Below are 24,424 nucleotides of genomic sequence, written 5' to 3' on the forward strand. Positions count from 1 at the left end.
AGCCCTCCTTTGGCCTCAGAGTTAGAAACTTGGGACAGGGGCAGAGAGACAAGCCACAGTCCCTCAGCAAGGCTGCAATTGGCCCAGGGATCAGCAATAGGTGCATACCAAAATGTACACAAAGGCAAGGCTTTCCTGCACAACAACCACAACCCTGAGTCAGGGAGAGGCAGCTTTAATGCTCTTTTTTAAAAAAAAATGGTGATAATGAAGGGTCGCTGCTTCAATGCATTTGAAACTGTGTTTGTGTTGGTTATTTGGTGTTTGCATGCTGCTTTGTGAAGGCTCACCCCTCTTTAGAAAGTGGGTTATAAATTTATTACACTTAGGGCTTCACGGCAACCCATTCCTCCCCACCCACCTGTGGTTTGAGCCAATCAGAACCAGCTTAGTTGTTTTCTTCGTGTAGACTCCGAATCCAACCTGAGCCATCAGGTAGCAAAAGTGAGCAGCATCTAGGAGACCTCTCGAAGCTGTGGCAAAAGACAAAATGCATCCCTTAAAACGGGCGCAGGAGAGGACTGAGGCCCAAGGGCCCTCTGTTCCCAGAGACTGATCACTCTTCCCTCCCACCCCAATCTCCATTGGTGGGATTTGCTTCTGTGGTTTACCAAGCGTGTCGCCCATGGTGGTGATCGTCCTGTGCTCCACCTCCATGTTATTTGTCAGGTTGGAAAGGACCATTGCTAAGTGGGGTCTCCAGTCTCCCCATTTCTCATCTCCACAGCACTAGAGGGGGGGGGGTGGCAGGGAGAGAAAGACAGGATAAATGAATTTTCCAGTACACTGCTAAGTCTTTACCTCTGCCTTTCAGTTTGCTTCTGCATTAAAAACAACAACACTGTACTGTGATTTTACTGTTTTGCTTTTACAATTGTTTTGCACACTGCCTTGGGACTAATGTGAATGGAGGCATAAAGATATAAAATAAGATGAGCCACTGCAAGTCTGAGGAATAAATAACTACAAATTCACAAATTGCATGGCTGCTAAGGGAGCACTTAACAGTGCATTCCTGTTTAAGCACGCACAAAACTGAAAGCTCTTTGCCCAATGAGGAATTGTGGCCTCCTCTAATGGGCAGGGACAAGGCAGGCTCTCACTCAGAACTCACTGTGGATGCTGCGGGCATCCTCCCGGACATGAGCTGGTAGACAGTCTGCAGGGGGTCGTTGATTGGGAGGCTGTTGGCGAACCTGACAAGCCAAGAACACACAAAGTCAGGGGTCTTTCCAAGGAGACATTAAGAGAGTCCAATGGCACTTTGAAGGCATAAGAAGAGCCCTGCAGCAGCAGTTGGATCAAGCAAAGGGAACCCATCAAGTCCAGCATGCCAGTCCAACAGCAACCAACATGATGCTCCAATGGGAAGCCCAAATGCAGAACCTGAACACAACATCAACTCTTCCCACTTGTGGTTTCTAGCAACTGGAATTCAGAGGCATACTGCTTCTGGCAGTGGAGGCAGAACAAAGCCATTGTGGCTAGTAGCCACTGATAGCCTTCTCCTCCTTCGATTTGGTGAATCCCCTTTTAAAGCCACCCATAAGAAGTCTGCTAGACTGGGCCAATGGTCTGTATAGTCCAGCCTTCTTATGGTGGCCAAGCAGATGTCCACGATGGGAAGCCTGCAAGCAGGACCTGAGGAAACAGCAGCAATTCTTCCCACCTATGATTTCCAGAAACTGGTATTCAGAGGCATATTGCCTCCGATAGTGGAGAGAGAACATGTACCCATTGTGGTAAGTGCATTTATTGGCTTACTCCAGGCAAGAGATGAGTAAAGAACAGGTGTGGGTAACCAGGTGACGGCAGTAGAGTTTTAAAAATGTATTGAAGTTCACTGGAAAGAGGGCTGGGAGTGCACATGGAAGGAGATATCTCTTACCTGGTCATCACTCTTGCGTGAGCCCTACTGTCCATCTTGCTGGCCAGCAGCAAAGCGTGGCCCCAGAGCCCGTGTTTCATGGCTGATTCCAGAGCGTCCTGGTGCGAGAGAGAGGGGGGACAGAAACATGTCAAGCTGGGCATGGATCTCCCCTGGGGTGGGCTCAGCACCCATAGCTCTCCGCCTCACTCCAACACATGCTCAGGAAGAAACCAGCATTTGACTGAGAAACCTTTAATCGGATTTCTTTTGGTGTCAGCACCTAGGGTCACTGCCAGATTCTAGAAAGACCTTAAAGGGACTACTTCAACATCTTGGTATAGAAGGGTGTGGTGTATTGCCATCACTGAAAACCCAACATGCAAGCTATGACTGGCAAAGAAGAAGAATACACAAGGACACTTTTGCTGGAGAGTTGATGTCCCACCAACTATACCCTTCTATACCACCACAACAAACGCAAAACAAAACAGGACCAGTCCCCAGCAGTTTGCACTAATGTCATGCTAACCACTTTCTCCCTTCCTTTTACAGAAATGTCTGCCATTGTAAGGTGGAAATGACTATTATAATGAAGATTAAAGTATCTCCAGAATTGGGAGTCGTAGTTCTCTGTTTTTGTCACCTTTGGTTCAGTAACAATACTAAAATTTTACACACACACATACGTATTACTGTCATATAAGAAAGAAGGAAATAAGCCATCCCTAGCCCATCACCTTCTTGCGGCCATAGAGCAAGAGCTCCCGGAACCGGTCTGTCTCCTTCTCGAGGTTGCCAATGGTGGCAATGAGGCTGTCTGAGAGGAAGGATAGCTGGGCTTCTCCAGACTCCTCCTCTGCCTGCTCCAGGGCCTCGTTCGTGAAGTCAATCAGGTTTGCTTCATTGGGCGATTTCCCTGGGAGCCACACTGTGCGATGATCCTGCAGCAGGAGCTCAGCAAGGTCTGTGCCCACCACTGTCTGCAAGGAAAGCAGTGGACAGCAACACACTTTCAAAAGGGCAGCTTGGACGGAGATATCCCACAAGCTGGCAAGGGGGTGGGGAGAGAAACATCTAGCTGGTCCCCCTTAGCCCAGAAACGGCAGGAGTTGAGTTCTCAGCCACATGTGACTTTTGGTTTGTTTAGTAAAGTTAACTGTTTGGTAGACTATACCCAAAGAGTGATTATCATTCTTTAGCTCTGCATTCAGGCATTCTTTCAAAGCACAAGGTGGGATGGCGTGCCTTTCCCTGTACATCACTGCAACCATCCCATAAAACTGAAAGCACAGAGAGGTGGAAGGATTAATCTGCAGGATATTAAGCATTTCACAGGTTCAGATATTAAGCAGGAAGCCCAGAACTCTTACCCCATTCTGTCTGCACAGGAGAATGATGAAGTCCCAGAGGAGCCGGGCAGACTCTTTGTCGATCAGAGTGTCGTTCTGAAAACACCGGGTGGCTTGGTTCTGGGCAAAATTGATAACGTCCACTTTGTGAGTCTCTTCTCTATAAGGAGAAGAGAAAGCAGTGGTGAGGCAGGGAACTAGGCCTCCAAGGGAGGCAGCTCGGAGCAACCTCCGACATGACAAAAGGCAAGTGCTTCACGTACTTGGTGAGGGGGCCAGGGAAGGATCTCATCTCCTCCTGCTCCAAAGAGCGCTGCATCACCATCTGCAAGGCAAGCAGAGGGAAGCATCATGGACAGGGTCTGTGATGCCTCTCATTACACTGAAGGCAGCACTAACTAGACCCTGCTGAACTCACCAGTTAGGGAACTCAGAAATGGGGGAATGGGCTCTGCTGAATTCAGGGGGACATAACTATTAATAATAACAACAATAGTAATGTATTACCCCTTCATCAATCAAAGGTCCCAGGCAGGATTACAACACTAAAACACAGTATGAAAACCAGTTTAAAACAGCTTACAATCACAGAAATATGGTGGGTTCTAAAATATACCCCTCAAGTGACAAATGTCATGGTAAATACTAATAATAATAATTATTATTTCATGAGGCAAGCCAAAGTGATTTTCAATATAAGGACATATATAAAACAGGTAACTACAAATAAAAACCATGAAAACAATTGTGTGTACACACACACACACACAATTATTAATATAAAGTACAGTTTACAACCACATCACATATAGAAAAGCAATGGGATAAATATTTTAGAAGGCTTAGTGAAATTAATGGCAAGCTTTGTTTCAGTGCATATCATCATGATTTTTTAAAAAACGAGCTGGCCATTTACACACATTAAGTATTATTAATTATTATTATTATTAAATACATTTGTCCCAGATCACCTGGCACTTCAAATGTGTGACCAGCAAGGACAGCAATGAAAGCTGGGCATGAACCGGAAGCTTCCTAGAAAGCCTCCTCCTCTATTCTGTCTGTTTAAAAGGAGTCTTAATTAGTCAAGTTCAACAAATAAATAGAAGCTCTTCCAACAAAGCTCCATTTAAACTTTTTTGCACCAACTAAATAATTTGTTCATTCCACCACTTTAGGCCTCATATTTGAGCTCCTTGAAGGAAAGGTGGGATATAAATGCAACAAATAAATGAATAGAGCAATATTTTATACAGGATGGTTTAGCCTGCAAACTTGGTAAGGCAGTGAGCGATTCTGTAGCATTAACAATAGCAACACACAGAGTCCTGGGTGGAGCACAGCTGAGGCAGGCCTTCCCCTCCCTTACCTCCATGCTGTGGATCTCAACCAAAGCTGGCTGCCCCTCCGAAGGCAGGTTCGCCAGGACCTTGATCAGGTAGCCCCCAGGACCGAACCTGCAGCAGACGTGGGGCACTGAAAATTTCTCAGGTGGCAGAGGCTTTGAAGGGGCTGCGATGGGGAAGGAAACAGGCAGGCAGGTTAAGAACAGACGTCTGGCAGGTGTCGGCTCTCTGTTTGCACCTTACTGGATGCATAAAACCCAAGAAGCTGCCCAGGTGCTACCTTGTTCCACAGTCATCCATGCAGCTTGAGTTGCATAGCTGTCCATGAAAGGGGACTGCTCGCCAAAGTGGTCATAGGAATACTCTGTGTGGAGTGAGACTGGTTGGTGATTCGCTTCATAGGTGCCAGCTGTCAGGTCATGGTTGCTTCGATACAGCTGGCTCTGGAAGGGAAACATAAGGAAGAAGTGCTTAAGGGCCAGAGTTTGAGCAGAGGAAATGGAAAGGTACAAGCTACTCACCGCCCTTCAAGTGAGAGCCCAGGTTGTCCTAATAAACCACAAGGACCTGCCCAGGTTCTAATATCCTCAGTCGAGCACCTTCTAAGTGCCATCCACATCAGAAGAATGGTTGGGGGTGACGTGAGAGAGAGTGAAGTTTCTTCAGCTGCTCCCTGAGGATATTCCCTCCCAAGAGAGGTCAGGATGGCTCCCTCCTTCCTATAATTCTGCTGGCAGGCTGAGACTTCCCTGTACAGACAGGCCTTTGGAAGATTAAGGCGCAGCTGGTGCTAACCACTGGGCTGCTGTCGGAGCCAACTCAGCTTTTAACTGCTGGTTTAAAATGTGTTTTGATGTACAGTCATACCTCGGGTTACAGCTGCTTCAGGTTGTGTTTTTTTGGGTTGCGGACCGCCGAAACCCGGAAGTACAGGAACGGGTTACTTCCGGGTTTCGGCAGCTGTACATGCACATAAACACTGAATCTCAACCTGCGCGTGTGCAGATGCGGGTTGCGAACACTGCAGGTTGCGAACGTGCACCCCGAACGGATCACATTCGAACCCCGAGTGTCCACTGTATTGTTTTTAACTAGTATCCTTTTATTACTTTATATTTTACAATGATGTTTTTAAACTTTGGAAGCCTTGAATCCCAACTTCTGAGAAAAGCAAGATATAAAACATTAAACATCAATAAGAATAGTATTAATAGTATTAATAGTATTAATAGTATTAATAGTATCAGTATCATCATCATCATATCTTTATTAAGAAAAGAGCTGGTGCCGTGACATCTTTATTGTAATTATTTGTAGGCCTTAATAAATCATATATATGCGTGTGTGTTTCTGTTAATGTTTACTTGCTTCTTAAATTATTTTCTCCACCTCCCACATAGGTTTCTAGCTGTTCTTATTTTATCCTTAAGCCACCTTGAGTCTCTGTCAGGGAAGAAGGTGGGATATAAATAAATACAATAACAACAACCCTGGGACAGTTTCTTTTGGTGGTGGAGGTGGAGAGAGAAATCAGCGAGACCCAGCTGAGGCACAGCTAGTGCAGGGGGAGGGGGGAACCCAGACTGCAACGCTGGGGGTTCTTTCGTGGTGCCAGGTGATTCTCCAGAGACAGGCCAAAGTCTTACCTGCTGGGAGCGTGAGCTGAAGCTGCTCCGCCGGCTGTGGGAGCTGCGCAGGCTGTGGCCAGACTGTTCGCTGTGAACACTGTGTCGGTCAAACTCGTCCCCATAGAGGTTCCGGCGAGGCTCTAGGTCATCAAAACTGGCGGTGAAACGGGGGTCATACTGCCAGTGCTCCTCGTACTGGTCGTGGCTGCAAGGCATGGAAACAAAACACAAAAGAAAGTGCAAGGGAGGCCTTGGGATTGTGGGGAAGCTCCAAACTGAGGGGTCCTGAAAGTACTGCACAGCCTGATTTAAGGGGTCAGTGCTGGCATATAAAGTCTACAAGGGCCAGGGGCCCACAAGAGTGCCTTGTTAACCCTCAAAGGCCCTGCTGGTGGGACTGCTGAGCTCTGCCTACTTGGTGCAGACCTGCAACAGGGCCCTTCAAAGCCTAATTTCCACTGTAAAATTGAGGCCACGTTCACAGTGCTATACTGCTTCAAACACTCAAGGCTTCTTTCCCCAAACATCCTGGGAGCTGTAATTTGTACAGGGTACTGAGAGTTGTGGGGAGATTGCCCCCTCCCACAGCTAGAATTCTCAATGTTTCAACAATCAATCTCCTTCTGAGTGAACTCTAGGAATTGTGGCTTTGTGAGGGGAATAGGGGTTTTGTAACAACTCTCAGAACCCTTAACTACACTTCTTAGCTATGACTTTTTAAAGTGGTGTCATATTGTTTTCAATGTATGGTGTGAATGTGGTTAGGTCCCATCTACACCATACATTTAAAAACACCATTATACCGTAGTGCTTTAAGTGTGTGGTGTGGATGTCACCTGTATTCCACACTATTACAGGGAGATTTTAAAGTCTGCAAAATCATAGAGCTGTAGAACTGGAAGGGGCTCAAAGAGTCATTTAGTCCAGTCCATCTGAAATGCAGGAATCACATATAATGTGAGAATCACAGCTAAAGGACAGATAGACACCTCAGTCCACTTGAAGTTCTCCAGCCTCTGCCAGTCCTTTGGACATCCAGTCCTTTCGAACTGCATGCAGGCTCAGAAGCCAGGAGAACCTTAGCTGTTTCTGCCACTGCTGTCATGGCCAGGCCCCGCAAGGGCAGCAGAATTCTGACAGAGGAAGTTCCCTGCCAAGGAGGGGCTTTTCTATTCAAATGTGATGCCCAGAATGTGATCCTGCTGCTTCACGAGCTTCAATCCTCTGGAGGTGCACTTGGTGCTTTGAGAAACACCCATCAAGACCATTTCAGACATCCAGAGGTTCACAAACCTGTTTGTGTAGGGATAGGCCTCTCTCTTTTGGTAAGGGTGCTGTTCTGGGTAATCCCAGTACCTCTGGTCGTAAACACTGGGGTCTCTGTACCTGGCGTCGTATGGGTAACGGCTTGGACCTTAGGAGGACAAAGGCAGGAGAGAATCAGTCATCCCAGGAGCTTCACACAACCATTTCAAGCCACATTTTAAGACTTGCCAGAAACAGAGAGCACATGCTAGCATTTTATATGAAAATCCAGGCGTGTCAAAATTTAAAAATGGCATCCCTGCTATTTATTATACAAGGTGTGCGTAAGAGAGTTGTGTGAACTTGAGGCTGTTTCAGCTATAATTAAGAATAGAACTGGAATGTCCCCTCTGAAAACTAATGGGGTCAGGTTTTGAAGAGGATGGAGTTTGCCATCAAAGAAGTGCCCTCTTTCTCTCTCCAGAAAATGTTATTTTTAGGTTTGAGATTATTTTTTAGCCAGATCCCATGCAAGGGACTAAACCTCTGAGCTCATTTACTGAGACATGCACACCCTGCATTTCCACCTTTAGCAATGGAGGCACTCAGGGAGTTCAACAGGGTTTACTCCCAAGTCAGCATCCATAAGGCTACAGCCTGGGAATTTCAAAACAAAGCCATCTCAAAATATATAATAAAATTAAAACATCCTCAGCAAGGCAAATGGGGGCATTGCTATGCATCATTCCAAAACATACAAATCCATTTTCTTACAACCAATGCTGCTTGGTTTTTTCCTCCTCAAACTTGTAAGTTGCCAATTTCATTACTGACATACAATTCCACACCTAGGGATTAGCTTTTATCATGAATGAGAAAACTGCCACTGTAGATTTACAAATTAATTATTCACAAATCTTAAAAACACTTTTCCAGGTCAGTGAAGTATAAAAGGTTCAAAGAAGAACTTCACTTGGTAGCTTGAAATTAGCATCAGTAGCTCCCTTACTAGCTTCATGAGCACAATGAGTGACAGGGCAACCAAAGTAGTTTCTGTGCCAAAACTGGGCCTAAACCCTGATTGAAATGGATCTACAAAATCCATTTCCTCTAAGGTACACCTGTATCTGGTTTGTAACCACCCACACAAGATTCTTGCCCAAGGTATTTATTCACAACCATGATGTGTCTAAGATTTTACTTTATTTTTAAAGGAAAGGCCACAAAGCTCAGTGGCTGAGCATCTGTTCGCATGCAGGAGGTCCCAGGTTCAATCTCTAGGGGCATCTCCAGGTAGGGCTGGCAAAAACTCCCTGCCTGAAAACCTGGAGAGCCGCTGCCAGTCAGTGCAGACATGACTGAGCTACATGGAACAATGGTCTGACTCAATGTGATGCATCTTCCAATATTCCTATTCAACCATGCTCTTCTCCAGTACAAAATCGTCCCTATAAACCTGCTGCTTGCCTCCATCTTTGAAACTCTGCAAACGTTATAAGGGTCCTCAGTGGAAAAGGGAGAATATAATGCTAGATTTAGGTTAACTATAAGATGAAGCAATGGTTATAAAATGTGTTTTACTGAAGGACAAAAAAAAAACAAAAAAAACAGCAACCCACTGATATTCCCTACCTCCATAATCATAGGGATTTACATAATAGTCCGAATAGTAATCATTCCATCCGCCTTTGGTGTTGTAGTAATCTTCAGGATATCCCTGCCTGCAAGAGGAAGGAAGAGGGGGTTGTTTTATTTGTTTTAAACATCAATCATCAAAGAGATCCACGCCCATCAGCTCACAACTGAACTGCAGAGTGTGATATCACACAACTTGAAGCTCTTAACTGGTTGTTTCTTGCTAAAATTTAACTGATGGCTTCCCATTTACTTTGTTCTTCCTGATGCTTTAGAACCACTTCACAAGCACCAGATTGCTTGGTAAAGCCAGGACACAACAGGCCTTTGTAGTTTCATACTGCAGCAGCCATAAATTTATTCTGCAAATAAAGGTTCAGGCAGATGCCTTCTATGTCAACTTTTAAATGCTCGTATTCCATCAGGCTTACACAGGCAATTAAGAATACATCTTTCCACAATAGTTAGCAGATTTACGTTTACTTTTTTTATATGGTGCTTGTCTTATGGTTTGATGCACAATTGTCGTAAACTGCTCTGATTTTATTTATTTATGAAAAGCAATATAGAAGTATTTTTATTTTTAAAAATGAACATGAAACTTCTGGATGGGGTAAGGGTTGGCTAAAGTGTCTTTCAGAAGGGGGTGCACACATACACACACACACACACACCGCTTTCAAGGGCTGCACACCTGGAGGAGGGTTTATCAGAGGTGTGGCTTGCTCGGGAGCTGGGGCGTTCTGGCTCCCCCTGATGATAGCTCCTAGTGTTCCTACTGGGTGCCGTGGTGTCATAGTGCTGGGAGGCAGGATCGTATCGGCTGTATGGATGCTCCTAGAGGCAAGAGGTTATATATTACTCAACAGAAAGCTCAAGAGCCGAAGTCCACCACATCTAGATCCCCTTCCTCTCCCAGCTGACCTTTTGCCAACTGCTAACTAGAGAAGCTTAGGAAAGAATAAAGGCTCAGACATCAGGAGAAATGGGGAGTTTAGGCCATCATTTCTTTCAACAATTGCCATGTGGTATCACATGTTTGGGGGAACCCACATGTTCCTCCACTTTGCTGGTTTTTGAAGTTTCTAAATCCCTTCACCCTGAATGTCTTTTTAATTAAGAACGTAACAGCAAGGCTGACAGGTCAGGCTAAAAGAGGCCCAACCAGTCCAGCTTCCTGTCCTCATGGTGGGGAAAAAGAGGTCCCAATGGGAAAATGCTCCCAAGCAGGACCCGAGCACAACAGCAACTCTCCCCTCCTGTGGTTTCCAGAAACTGGTAGTTGTGCAAGCATAGCCAAAAGTAAAAAAGACAAAAACAGAAGGCTCTAGTCAAAGAGCGGCATAAACCAGCCAAGTCCTCTGGCCACATTCAAATGATAGGCAAAGCTAGACCTTCCCACATGCCACCGCACTCCAGATATGCTGGCATTAGAGCTCCCAGCAACTAACACCAGAAACTGGTCAAGGATAGAGTTCTAGTTCAAAGCATCAGGAGAGGGGAATCTTAGTCTGCAGTTGGGATTTCATCCAACCCCCTCTGGAGCAGCAAAAACCAAGGCATCTTCAAATATCTGAAGGAACATCACATGGAAGATTGAGCAAGCTTTTTTTTCTTCTGTTCTGGAGGGGAGGACCCAAACCAATGGATTCAAGTTACAAGAAAGGAGATTCCAACTAAATATCAGGAAGAACTTTCTGACAGCAAGAGCTGTTTGACAGGGGAACGGACTCCCCCAGGAGGCGGTGGACTCTCCTTCCTTGCAGGTGTTTAAGCAGAGGTTGGGTGGCCATCTGGCATAGATGCTTTAGTTGAGATTCCTCTGCAATGCAGGAGGTTGAACCAGATGGTCCACAGGGTCCCTTCCAACTCTACAATACTATGACTCTAAGCTTGTTCCATCTTCAACGTGGGAGCCAATCTTCAAAGGGCAGTCACATGAGAGATGGAGCAAGGTTGTTTTCTGCCGCTCCGGAGGGGAGGATCCTAATTAATGATTTCAAATTGCAAGTCAGGAGGTTATGATTAAATATTAGAAAGAATTTTCTGATGGTGAGAGCTGTTAAGAATATGGAATGAACTTTCTCAGAACTTTTTCCTTCATTGGAGTTTTTAAAACAGGTTTTATGTCCATCCATCAGGGATTCTTCAGCTGTGATTCCTGCATTGCAGGGGGGTGGACTAGATGAGCCTTGGGGTCCCTTCCAACTGTAGAATTCTATGTTTCTATATAAGGAACTGCTTTTAATTGTTTTGATATTTTTCTTGTTTAATGCTTGTAAATAACCCACCATGGGATCTGATGATAAAAAGGCAAGTAAGAAGTTTAATTCAATGAATGAATAAATGAATAACTAAATTATTTAGCTGTGATTCCTGCATTGCAGGGGGGTTGGACTAGATGATACTTGGGGGGGGGTCCCTTCCAATTCTACAATTCTGTGATTCTCAGCTGACATCTGTCCATCAGCTGTTCAGAAGAGAGAAACTGAGAGAAGGGGAAAGGAAGATTTTCAATGTGGAAGCAACACCCCCCACCCCTTTTCACTAAGCCAGCCACTGCTTTTCCCCCTGGGCTTCCGCTAACACACCCACCCTCCCTACCACCTCACCACCCCACCTACAGCCAACCACAGAACGGCACAGAGGAAAAACAACCTGTGAGCCCACCTGGTAATAAAGGTGAGCAGTCCTGGGGTCCACTGGAGGGTATGGCGTCTGGTACGAAGGATAACTGTTGTAGGGGTGCCCATAGTAGTAGTAAGGGTTCTGTGGCTGGATGAAGGTGGTCTGGCAGGGGGTCTGAGAAGGCGGCGGGTGCTGCGGCTCATGCTGAGAGGGGATCCCGGCTGGCTGACCAGCCACTGTCACTGCATTAGTCTGGCTGGTGGCAGCCGGAGCACTCTGAGGTTGGCTCGACGACACTGGCTTGCTCTCCATGGACGCCTGAGCGTAGGTTACCAAACCCCCATCAGCCTCATAAGTCCTCTGGCCTGGGGGCTGCTGGGCAGAGCTGCTTCCAGGATGCACCTGGGGGTTGGACGGAGCATGGGGCTGCCCTGAGGATGCTGCCTGCTGCTGCTGCAGGGGGGGAGTGCCACCCGGAGGCTGCACATCTTTTGTGACCTGCTGATAGAAATGTCGTGGATCCTGAACCTCATTCTCCCCTCGGCCAGGGTGACCAAACACCAGCCCACTGGAGAGTGACTGGTTATGCACCTGGGTGCAGCTGGTGGTGCTGCTTTGCTCCAGGGACTTTGCTACCGTGAAATCTAGCACTCTGGGAAGCTCCTGACTGCCTGAGTTCTTGGGACTGCTGTTCACAGGGCCCGTAGCAAAGGTCAGAGGGGTAGAGGTCACACTGGAAGCATTAGCCCTAGACTTGCCAGACAAGTCTGAAGGAAGCCCTTCTGAAACACTAGCTTTTTGGCTTTCGGAAGCTAAGTTGAAGGTGCCTTCGGAGGCTGGGTGCATCAGAGAGGGGGAAGATTTATTCGAGGCCATTTCAGAAGTGCCGAGGGGATTTTGTAAAAAATTAGAATTTGACAGAGCAGCAGCAGAAACAGATGCCTGACCTGTAGGTCTGGGTTGCCCCAGAGGCATGGTTTCACTATGAGAGTTTCTGCTGGTGTGGAAGCCCAGCAGAGGCTTATTGCCACCCCCGGGATCTTTTGCCAAGTGGCTGCTTTCACTCTTGCTCAGCTGATCAGTGAGGGAGAAATTAACTGGCTGAGCCAAGCTGTAGCTTTGATTCGGCTGGGCAATCAGGACGGGCTGGTTCTGCAGAGCCTCCGTAGGTGGGGAGGAGAGGAGGCTTGCGTAACCCGAACTCGCCTGGGAGCGAAGAGCCTCTTCTTCCCCCAGCTTGGGAGGGTTTTCCAAGTTTTCGGAAGACACATTCCCAGCCAGGGATGGTGGGTGGGGGATGGACCCTGGTGAGAGGGACTGCTGGCCAGGCAAACCTTCCTCGGGTGGCTGGAGCACTTGGGCTGCCTGCTTGGTCGGCACCTGCACTGCTGGAGCAGCCGGGGCCAACAGCACATTCCCCCCAAAATTTGGCACCTCACTTTGGGCCCAGAGCGTAGTGGCTGGGCTCTCACATTTTTTCCTGTTTCCCTGGGCCCTGCCTGGCAGTTTCTTCTCAGGGACCGACTGCACGTTTTCCACCAAGGACCCACCGCTGGGTTGCAGAGCCCCTGCAGCACCACTCCCCAATGTGAGAGGCAAGGGGTAGTCCCGGGGCACGAAAAGGGTCTCCAGATTATCGGGAGGCTGCTCCAGGTTCCCCGGTGAGGCGACTGGGGTGGCCTGGCTCTTCTTGGCACTTGAAAGGCTCTCTCTCAGCTCGGCCACCATCTTCGCTTGGTCGGCCTCAGGGGGCTTGACCCCCAACCCATGCGACCTGACAGGCTCGAATGAACTGTTGGCGCTCGTCTGAAAGACCCCCATGGGCTTGGGGGGGCTTGGGGTGGGTGCATGGGAAAGAGGGCCACTGTGGTGGTAACTCTTGCCAGGGCTCTGCCTGCTACCATCCCCTCCCAAAGGGGAGGAATCAATCTGCTTGAAGAAGCCCATGGAGGAAGACGATGATGCCTCCTCCTCTGGGAGCTTCCCGCTCTCCTGCTGGATAAATGTGCCCAGCTCCTGTGGCTGAGATGCGCTGGGGAGACTCCACTGACTCAGGCTGCTGTAGTTGGAGGAGACACTGTCGGACCGGATGGGGTGAGGCAACAGATCAGGCGCTTCAAGGTTTGGCCCTCTTTCCAGACGGCTGGTGGTGCTAGACTTCGGCAGTGATGGGCCTAGAAGTGAGGTGTACCTGGTCGGATCTGGGGCCACCCCGGGAGACAAACGACTCTGGTTTGTAGGCTCGCTCGGCAGGACTTCCTGGTTTGGAACGCACTCCAGGTTCTCAATGTTTTCGTACTGCGTGCTGACAGGCCCTCGAGCATCGGCAAGGCTGGCTTTGTCTTCAGTGAGGAAGGCTGCACTTTTGCCAGCCTGGGCATCAGGTGGCTCACAAGTGGCTCTGAAGGGATGCTGAGCTTCCAGGCCCTCAGCTGTGCTTGCCTGCATAGGAGAGAAAGACGCTGCCGGGATCTGCTGAGAGTGGAGGGGCTGGTAGTATGTGTGGCCCATCGTCTGTTGAAAAGTGTCAGCGCTGCTGCTGGCCTGCTCGGCTCCTTCTGATGAAAGGATTTCCTCATTCTCAGCCTCATCTCCTTTGAAAAACATGGAAACTGTACCTGAATCAGTATTGGTCGGACACTGTCTGCTGGCCGCTTCAGATGCACCTTGAGGTTCAGCTGAGGAGTCGTTTTCTTGAGCAGTGGGATTGCCAAGAGTGTAAGTTGTTTCAAGAGGTTGCAGGTAAAAGTGTTCTTGAGGGAGGTGGCCGGGCCAAGGGCACCCTGCTCCTGTGTTTTGCCAAGCAGTGTGATGGTGACCAGAGCTCTGGCTGGAAGTCATGCTGGAGACATCGCCATACGTCAATGGGGCCTGAGCAGCATTGTGAACAAGAGGCTGCTGCGGAGAATTCTGATGGGGCTCCATGTGGGGACCTGGCTGGGAAACACCAGAAGCAGACTGAGTTACAGCATAGTGGGTGTTTTGGGATGGTGGCTCTGGGTAGGAAGAATAAGCCTGGACCTGAGGTGGCCCTGAGCTCCCTTGGGAGGGTTTCCACTGAGGCACAGTTTGCTGGGCAGGAGAGAAGAAAGACAAAGATGCTGACATGGAAGCAGGGTTGCTTGGATTCCCACCAGCCTCCTGCCTGCTCAGAGGCCTGTCTGGCATAGGAGCCAACCCCTGGTGCCCGCTGACAGAATTTTCAAGAGCGATCCCCATGGAATGATGCTGCCCCAGAGGGCTATGGGTACGTTTGCCAGGCTCAATGCTCAAAGGCGTGTCGGCACTGTTTGTGACTTGTGGAGCAAACAATGGCATGGGGGCTGCCACACTCGAAAATGCACTGTTTCCTCCAGGTTGAGAGGCAGGCGCTGCTGGGGAAAATGAGAGCAAACCATGAGGACTGTCTGCTGCATGTGGAGGAAACGCTGCTAGAGAAAAGTCTTGCACAACAGGGGGATTGCCTCTGGGGTTGTTGCTGACAGCAAACTGGGTGCCTTGTGGGGCCTGCTTGCCAAAGGCAAAGGGGTCTGTCACGGGTTGCACCGGGCCTGCGGCTGCAGAGACTGGCAAGGTGGCCCGCTTGCCGAACGGATTGCTTCGCCAATACATGTTCTGTGATGTTGCCAGTGGAGGGGGCCCGCCTGCCCCAGTGGGGATGGTTTGTGGTGGAGGCTGCATGACAGACTCCTAGCTGAGTTGCTCAGGAGAATTACTGGAAGATGCTGTGGAACTGGCTTCACTTCATGCACTCACTGCAAAGGGGGGGGGGGTAGAGAGAGGACAAAGAGTTAAAGAGGCTTCCTACTTCATAAGAAGTGTGAACTAAGCATTGCCAGAAGTCACCGTTATGATAGGGTGGGTGTGTGTGATTCTTTTGAGTGTTTACTAAAATACTGTCATCCAAAGGATTCAAGGAACAAGTCCAATACAGGGTTATTTCCTATGCAAGATGATTTTTTGTTCATCTTGTTCATCACAATTAAAAAGGCAAATGTTTACTCACGAATTATTATTATTTTGGAATGTTTGTAAATATTTTAAAATGTGACAAATGTGGTTATTCTACCACATTAGACATTAAGGGGAGGGGAAGGAAGGCACAGAAAATTCATCATGTCAATTTTAGCATGCTTGAAGAGTTGTTAACATCAACAAGTTCTGGAGAAACAAAACAGAGAAACAAAAACAGAGCAGGAAGTCGTCCACATCATTGACTTGCATATATTATTTAAGCTCATTTTTCATTTGCTGCCAATTAATTTTTTACTGTGAGAATCTGAACATAGCTCTCCATTCATAGAAGGCTGCATTGAAAAGGAAGTCCATTGAAGCACATGCCTTATAGCCAGGTGCTCCCACTAAAAAATTTCAAGTACTACTCTATCAAGACAGAAACTTCTTAAAATGAAGAGGGTCTCATAATAAGCAAAGCCCTGCTAAACATCAGCCTTTTGGAAATGCAATTCTGCCGTGAGTGTTTACACCTAGCTTGGTAACTCACTGGAATCAAGGGGGTATGTCCTGAAATCAGGGAGGCCCTGCTGCAAATGTGTAAACAGGCACTCTCCTCGTCACCCCTAAGTTTCTGTGCAAGCAACTTGGTGGGGTGTATTAATCAGAAAAAGAGGTCAAACTAAACAGTGGCCCTCCAGATGTTGAGGGATGACCTCCACACACACAGCATCCCTGATCATGGTTGCTTCAATTGTGCTTGAACAACAAAAATGCTCCCCCACTTTAGAAAAGCCTTGCTTTCTTCCTCTCATTTTAGGCCACAGTGTTGTACCAAACAACTAATATTGGCATGTGAAGCCTAGAAAGCTTGCAAACATGACAGTGGGCTTTCCTAGGCTTACTTTCATGGCTGCCCTGAGGTTTTAGATCAGAACCAAAATCTTTCATCCTGTAATGCACTGCACTAGTACGTGTTCCTAGAACCCCAAAGCAAGGAGGCCCCAGTCTTTCTGGAAAGCTAAGAAGTTGTTGTGATCACTGCAAAATGCCTATTTCAGAGAAGAAAAAATGGATATTGCTTAGAACTCCCCCACCCTCAAACAGGTATGCACACAACAAAACAGGCAACCCTTCCAACCAAAGAGAAAGGCAAAATTCCCTCCATTTTTAAAATGAAAAAGAATGGGATCAGTGGATCTTGATGGGAGTCACAGGGTGTCTGAAGATGAGCTTGGAATTTCTCCAACTCTGAACAATCTTCCAAGAAAGGCAGAATAACATCACCCTTTCTGATAAGCTTCTCCAATACAAACTTCCCCTGGGATATTTTGTTTAAGTATGACCTAGTTCAATTTTTATTAAAAGGGAGACATTCAGAGTGCCAAATCAAGAGTTCTGAGTGGGGAGGAGAGACTACATGTGGATCAAATGCCCACGTACAGCATGACTTGGTGGCAGTGCAGATGGAAAGGATTCTGGCCTGGATAGCTCAGTCAGTTAGAGCATGGTGCTGGTAACATAAAGGTTGCAGGTCCAATCCCCATATGGGACAGCTGTATATTCCTGCATTGCAGAGGGTTCGACTATGATCCTCAGGGCTCCTTCCTCTATGATTCTATGACTGCAGTTGATCTACACTGGACATGATGAGCTCCACTTTATTCTGCCCTACTTAGGCTTGATCTGAAGTTCCAGGTCCTGTTTTGGGCACTCACTTCCTTTAAGATTTCTAAATGAGAGAAATAGTTAACAGCATGGAAAAATAAGTTTTGAGGAACTTGGAATGTTTACTCAACAGAAGACAAGACTGTTAGACAGAATTACAGTGCTCTTTAAACCCCTAAAGAGCCATTATATAGAAGGGGGAAATGACTTGTTCCCTGCTGTCACAGAGGGCAGGACTAAATTACTTAGAAGTAATGGGTTTAAGTTCTAGGAAGAGAGAAAATCCAGTCCAATGTCAGAAGAAGCTGCTTGACAGCAAGAGAAGCTGGAACGATGGAACCAATAATTGAGGGGAGGGGAGGGGAGGATGCCTTCAGGTAGAGTCTGGGCCGCCATCGGGGGTGGGGGGTGGGCTCTGGATTTCATGGAACATACTACCCTATTTGTAAGGTACCGTTGCATAAAGTACAATGCAGATACAGATGCCTTCAGGAAAGGCCACTAGATTTAGTTTTTGCTTTTAAAAGCAACATCTTCACGTCTTTATGGAGTTCACAACATCCATGTTTGTTTGCTTTTTGATGTGTGTGTGTGCGCGCGCGTGCGTTCTGCCTTAAAACACACAAAGTTTTAAAGCAATATTTACAAAGCTTTCAAAGACTTGCTTATTTTCTTGAAGGAAGGAAGATTTTATTCTTTACAACGCATGTTAAACACTTCATTCAGTGTCATACTTGAATTAAACCCAGTGAACAAGCTGCAAGGAAATCATAGTTGCAAAGGTCAAATCAGATTCAGGAGATATCCTTTAATTGGACAAATTCATTTGGTTAGCTGTGTGGGGCTGTGATAGTGAATGAAGTCGAGAAATGTGAGATTTTAGAAATGAGCGTTTGGACTTTCAGGCCTTGGCTTCAGGCCAACTCATCCAAAAATCTCCCTTTAAGCAAAATCAGGGCTGTTATTAACCACAAGTTGTAAAAGGCTGGGATGTTTCCTGGCTCAAAGAAAGGGCAGCTAGAAATTCCCAGGCAAACTGAATATGCTACCTGTCTATTCACCTCATCTGACCAATCTCCAGGATTTCAAATAGGAGCTGCTCCCAACCTTACCTTCTGTCTGCAAGGGAGATCCCCTACTCTATAACACCCCCCCCCCCGCAACTCTTAACCACACTCACAGGCAAACACCCTTTTTATCACTGCCAATAATTGTTTTGAGTGACTCAGAATGTGGGATTAAGATAAAGACCAACAAAGCAGTCCTGATGTTTTTACACTGCACTCCTGGATTGGCTCCCTTTTTCTCAGCACCTGTTTCTTTTTCCTGTAGTATGATGAGCAGAAACCCAACAGGTGATGCCATCTCTCACTGGAAAGAGTATGAGTTGCACAAGTTTCAGGTAGGTAGCTGTGTTGGTCTGATGCAGTCGACCAAGTGTTTGGCAGGACATTTCCATATATTTCCTGTGCAAAAATTTCCTTAGTGGTGCAAATCAGGTCTCACAGTTATGTTCAGATATCCTTCTTCAGAGTCCACAGCTATCTATTAAGGGGGAGGGTGCCTGCAGCTCAGTGGTAGAACACCTGCCTTATGCCAGGTTCAGTTCCTGGCATCTCCACATAGGGTTAGGAATGGCCTCTGAACATGAAACCCTGGAGAATTGCTGCTCCCAATCAGTGCAGACAATACTTACTTAGAAAGATCAAGGGTTAGACTCGGTTCCCAGTGTTCCTATAAGGTTCATGCCAGGCCAAGTTTATATTCTTTTAGACTTCAGGTGAAAATCCTTTAAACTTTCCCAAACCACTTAGTTAACTTTGGTTAGCCTGTTCTAAGTTATATATAGCTTCTCACACTCATGGGTGTCCTGAAGCGACTTGCTGTAATACAGTTTGGGGTTTCAGAAATAGGTGGGTCCTTCCCAGGCCTACCTTGAATTGCCACTAGGGATTTAACCTGTGACCTTCTACATGCAAAGCAACTGTTCTACCTGGTGATCTGAAGCCTTTCCCAATCTACCTTCTACCTAGTCACATCACTTGACTCATGTAGCTCAGCGCTGTCAACATGGAGTGGCAGCAGCACTGCAGAGCCTCAGACTCACAGCCTCACCATAGGAGCCTGTCCCTGCAAATCACAGGCTCTAACCACTAAACTACATCCTCCCCTTAGAATAATTTTCGGGTCCTCGTGGTTATGAATAGAAGGGCTGAATTAAACAAGAATGCCAGCGTATTCAACTTAGGACGAGTGGTGTCCGAACTTGTGCCCCTCCTGCGTGCATGCAAGAGGAACCACAGCCTCGCCCTGAGAGGCTGATTTATTTCTCGTGAAGAAAGCCCGCCCGCGACCGCCGCCTCCTCATCCTTATAACCTTCTCCTTCACCACAATAGCATGCGACGGACAGAAGAGAGGGTGGGAGAAAGGAAGGGCCTGCCAGGTAGACTGCCGCTGAGCCTGGAGGCTCCACCTTTATCCCCGCACCGGCCTACTCCGCCCTCCCCTTCCTACGCCCCCGACACCCCCGGGGGGACTCACCTGCTTACCACCCGCTCAGCAGTACCACAAGCAGCGCCAACCGGCTTTAACGGTGCCTCGGTGACAGGCAGGCAGAAGCAAAAGCAGCAAATGCCGCCGCCATCTTGGAACATCCGGCAGCGCAGACGTGTCACGTACGCCCCTAACCATGCGTGTGACGCCATCACGGCCGCCCGCCCCCCGCTTTGGCCGTTCCTACACAAGGTAGAGATGCATGTAGACTTACGAAAAGGGATGACTATAGACTCGTGCACGATTTCACTTCCGAGTTCACTTGCGAATGTTTTTCTTTCCTTCTTTTTTTACTCCGCGCCGCTTTTGCTCCCTAAGAGCCACGAGGACTGGAAACTTTGGCTGCCTGAAATGCCTTGCATTTAAATCATATTTCCAATCCACCCCGCAAAGGATCATGGGAATTGCAGCTTGCTTAAAAGTGCTAAAACTGTAGCTCTGAGGTGTGGTGAACTACAGTTCGCAGGATTCTTTGGAGGGGAGAATCGCTATGTACATTACAAAGATGTCTGCAAACGTGACATGAAGGTTGGCAACATCAACCTCGCCGTGCGTGAATCCCTTGCAGATGATCACAGTGCCTGGATCCACAGCAGTGCTCAGAGGAGGAATGACTGCTAGGAGGAGCACAGAGAGAAGAATTGCCATGGTGCACCTGTAACAGCGAAACCGGGTGCCTTCATCTGCCCCAGATGCAACAAAACATCTCTCTCTCCCATATCGGTCTCTACAGCCACATAAGGCGCTGTAACCTTCCAACAGCTCAACAGCTTATCTTAAACTCCCAAAAGCACACGCCTTCATGATCTCCCGAGACAGAGGTATGCTAACAACGTACAAGTGCCCTTTCTTGGGTGGGTCAGAATCGGTCAGAATCCATAGAAGTTGGGAGAGCCTACCTGTCATCTGTGTTTGTGTTCCGGTGGGAGGAAACAGGAACTGAAGGATGGGCATGTTGCTCCTTATTTTCTTAGCTCTACGGTTTCGTCCGCCGTCAGTAATTCGTTGCTCGGCGTTTCCGTCCTCTGCCCCCAATCTCTGAGTCAGTTAAAGGAGAGGCCGCGGCGATACCTTTAAGGAAGTTCGGCACTCTCCGGCGGGAGGAGGCGGAGAGCCGAAATCGTTCCCCGATTTTTTCAGCTCGGAATCTTTAGTGCGTGGAGTAGGCTGGCTAAGAGCCACCGTGCCTCTGAGCATGAACAGAGTTCCCTCGCCCTACACGCATTTCTTGAGCTTGTGAGACCCGGAGGGAAGGACGCTCATTCCCCCCTCCTCCCCGCTTTATTACAAACACTTTCTTTTTATTTAGTTTTAAATTAAAATAATTTCCCCTTCTCCGCAAAAGTTTTGCAACCCAAATTTAATTTACATGAAGAAGATGCCTGGAAATATTTTGAAGGTCAGGGTGGAGGCTCAAGCCATTTGTGCTAAATTGCTACCCAAATCTGCACCCACACTGAATAATAATAATAATAATAATAATAATAATAATAATTTATTTGTACCCCGCCCATCTGACTGTGTTGCCCCAACCACTCTGAGCTGTTTCCAGCAAATATAAAAGCATAATAAAACATTAGACATGCAAAGCTTCCCTATACAAGGCTGCCTTCAGATATCTTCTAAAAGTTGTATAGTTCTTGATGGAAAAAGGTAAAAGGCGGATCTAGACGGATCCTCATGAATTCATATGATTTTTTTCATTCGAATTAAATAAAACCACCATAATACTGTAGACTATGTCTTACTCTGTAGACAGCATCAAAAAAATAACGCATCCACTGTTTTGTGGGGATGCAGGGGCGCAAAAACATGGTTAAAAAACATGGATCCTCATGGATCCTCATGATTTTTGCACTAGATCAGGCCAAAGTCAGATCAAACATCATGGCCATGGGCACAGCATCCACCACAAAAATCACGCATCCACAGGTTCCTGGCCATACCGTGGCCCAAAAACGTAGTTTTGAAGCATGGATTCTCACGCTTTTCGCATTGGGCCAGCCCAAACTCACCGCCAAATCACACATCATGTCCAGGGGCACTGACTGCACCACAGAAAACTCAGATCCACGGCTTCCTGGTCGTACTGTAGAACAAAAAGGTGGTTTTGAAGCACGGATCCTCACTGATCCTCACGCTTTTTCTATTGGGCCACCACAAACCCAATGTCAAATAACACGTCATAGCCAGGGTCACAGTCTGCACCACAAAATACTAGCATCCATGGCTTCCTGGCCACAACATGGCCCAAAAACGTGGTTTTGAAGCAGCGGGTCCTCATGGATCCTCACGCTTTTTGCATTGGGCCACCCCAAACTCACTGTCAAATCACACAAGATGTCCAGGGGCACAGCCTGCACCACAGAAAACTCAGCTCCACGGTTATCTGGCAACGCCATGGCCCAAAAATGTGGTTTTGAAGGTCGGATCCTCATGGATCCTCATGATTTTTCCATTGCGCCACCCCAAACTCACCGTCAAATCACACATCATGTCCAGGGGCACAGCCTGCACCACAGAAAACTCAGATCCACAGCTTCCTGTACTGTAGACCAAAAACGTGGTTTTGAAGCACGGATCCTCATGGATCCTCACGCTTTTTGCATTGGGCCAGCCCAAACTCACCATCAAATCACATATCATACCTGGGGGCACAGCCTGCTCCACAAAAAACTCGGATCCATGGCTTCCTGTCGTACCATGGTCCAAAAACGTGGTTTTGATGCATGGATCCTCAAGCTTTTTGCATTGGGCCACCCCAAACCCACAGTCAAATAACACATCATAGCCAGGGGCACAGCCTGCACCACAGAAAACTCAGCTCCATGGTTATTTGGCAACGCCATGGCCCCAAAACGTGGTTTTGAAGGTCGGATGCTCACGGATCCTCATGCTTTTTGCATTGGGCCACGCAAACTCACTGTCAAATCATACATCATGTCCAGGGGCACAGCCTGCACCACAAAAAACAGTGAGTTTGGGCTGGCCCAATGCAAAAAGTGTGACGATCCATGAGGATCCGTGCTTCAAAACCACGTTTTTGGTCTACAGTACAGGAAGCTGTAGATCCGAGGTTTTTTTGGTGCAGTCTGTGCCCCTGGCTATGATGTGTGATTTGACAGGGAGTTTGGGGTGGCTCATTGCAAAAAGTGTGACGATCCTTGAGGATCCGTACATCAAAACCACGTTTTTGGACCATAGAATGGCCAGGAAGCTGTGGATCTGATTTTTTTGTGGTGCAGGCTGCGCCCCTGGACATGATGAATGATTTGACAGTGAGTTTGGGGTGGCTCAATGCAAAAAGAGTTAGAATCTATGAGGATCCGTGCTTCAGAACCACGATTTTGGACCATGGAGTGGCCAGGAAGTCGTGGATCTGAGTTTTTGTGGTGCAGGCTATGCCCCTGGACATGATGTGTGATTGCATCTCGAGGCCCCAGACCCACCCCCCAAAAAATTACATATGGACACTTATATTAGTTTAAGTTTTGGGGCAAATTTTGGCCACAACTTTATTGAAATACAATCACGTGAGTGGTATTGACTTAGGCATTGACTCCCCACTATAACTGACTCCAGCTCTCAGGGTGATCGTCCAATGGGGTAAACCAAACGAGGGAGCAAGGTTGTTCCTGGAGGGGCAGGTGATGGCCGCACCTCTCAACCCCACAATCCAACTGATCCAATGCCTAACCGCCACCTTACAAGTTGTGATGATTTGCTAAGAGGTAGGTGAAAACCAAATGGCTAAAGCCAATCTGCCAAATGGAAAAAATTCCCACCCAGCCCCTGCTCCAAAACAGGTGACCCAAACCAAAGCATGGCCAAGCAACTCTACCTAAACTAGGGAGGGTGGGTGGGTGTTCAGCCATGCAAATGCCCCACTTGCATCACACTGCTGTTTTTAAAGCCCCTGGGATCACGCCACCTACTGGCTATTGGCTAAAACTGCCTGGTATGATCCCAGGGGAATGGCCAGGACTTCCTACTCCCCCCCTCCCATTTTAACCTTGTCAGGGGAGCTCTTGGGTCCCGAGCGCAATCTGGACCCTCTGTTATGAGGACCCCATTAAGGTGAGTTTGGGCTGGCCCAATGCAAAAAGCGTGAGGATCCATGAGGATTCATGCTTCAGAACCACATTTTTGGGCCACGGTATGGTCAGGAAGCCGTGGATCCATGATTTTTTGTGGTGCAGGCTGTGCCCATGGCGATGATGTTTGATCTGATGGTGACTTTGGGCTGATCTAGTGCAAAAATCATGAGGAGCCACAAGGATCCGTGTTTTTTTACCATGTTTTTGTGCCACTGCAGCCCCACGAAACAGTGGATGCATGATTTTTTTGATGCTGCCTACAGAGTAAGAGAGGGGACGCGGGTGGCGCTGTGGGCTAAAAGCCTCAGCGCCTAGGACTTGCCGATCGAAAGGTCGGCGGTTCGAATCCCCGCGGCGGGGTGCGCTCCCGCTGCTCGGTCCCAGCGCCTGCCCACCTAGCAGTTCGAAAGCACCCCCGGGGGCAAGTAGATAAATAGGTACCGCTTACCA

At 47.7% G+C, this 24,424-nt stretch overlaps 1 protein-coding gene across 6 annotated transcripts in view; it reads right to left on the reverse strand.

Annotated features, from left to right (window-relative positions):
* Positions 1 to 20,881, reverse strand: part of SEC16A (SEC16 homolog A, endoplasmic reticulum export factor) — a 39,284-nt gene extending 18,403 nt beyond the window's left edge. For 5 of the 6 annotated variants that reach the window (XM_082208680.1, XM_082208678.1, XM_082208679.1 and 2 more), the window contains exons 1-15: positions 19,866 to 20,014; positions 11,744 to 15,456; positions 9,768 to 9,910; positions 9,071 to 9,159; positions 7,487 to 7,607; positions 6,212 to 6,398; positions 4,846 to 5,008; positions 4,589 to 4,731; positions 3,483 to 3,544; positions 3,241 to 3,379; positions 2,608 to 2,850; positions 1,889 to 1,986; positions 1,115 to 1,196; positions 612 to 729; positions 362 to 473 (exon numbers count right to left, since the gene is read on the reverse strand). In XM_082208680.1, coding sequence (XP_082064806.1) covers positions 362 to 473; positions 612 to 729; positions 1,115 to 1,196; positions 1,889 to 1,986; positions 2,608 to 2,850; positions 3,241 to 3,379; positions 3,483 to 3,544; positions 4,589 to 4,731; positions 4,846 to 5,008; positions 6,212 to 6,398; positions 7,487 to 7,607; positions 9,071 to 9,159; positions 9,768 to 9,910; positions 11,744 to 15,382 — 5,339 coding nt within the window. In that variant the 5' untranslated portion in view covers positions 15,383 to 15,456; positions 19,866 to 20,014. Of the gene's footprint in view, positions 1 to 361; positions 474 to 611; positions 730 to 1,114; positions 1,197 to 1,888; positions 1,987 to 2,607; positions 2,851 to 3,240; positions 3,380 to 3,482; positions 3,545 to 4,588; positions 4,732 to 4,845; positions 5,009 to 6,211; positions 6,399 to 7,486; positions 7,608 to 9,070; positions 9,160 to 9,767; positions 9,911 to 11,743; positions 15,457 to 19,865; positions 20,015 to 20,776 lie in introns of those variants that run through there. The other variant, XM_082208677.1, reaches the window with a different exon arrangement.
* Positions 20,882 to 24,424: the final 3,543 nt, after the last annotated feature.

The sequence above is a fragment of the Podarcis vaucheri genome, assembly GCF_965113315.1.
Source record: "Podarcis vaucheri genome assembly, chromosome: Z".
Lineage (NCBI taxonomy): Eukaryota > Metazoa > Chordata > Lepidosauria > Squamata > Lacertidae > Podarcis > Podarcis vaucheri.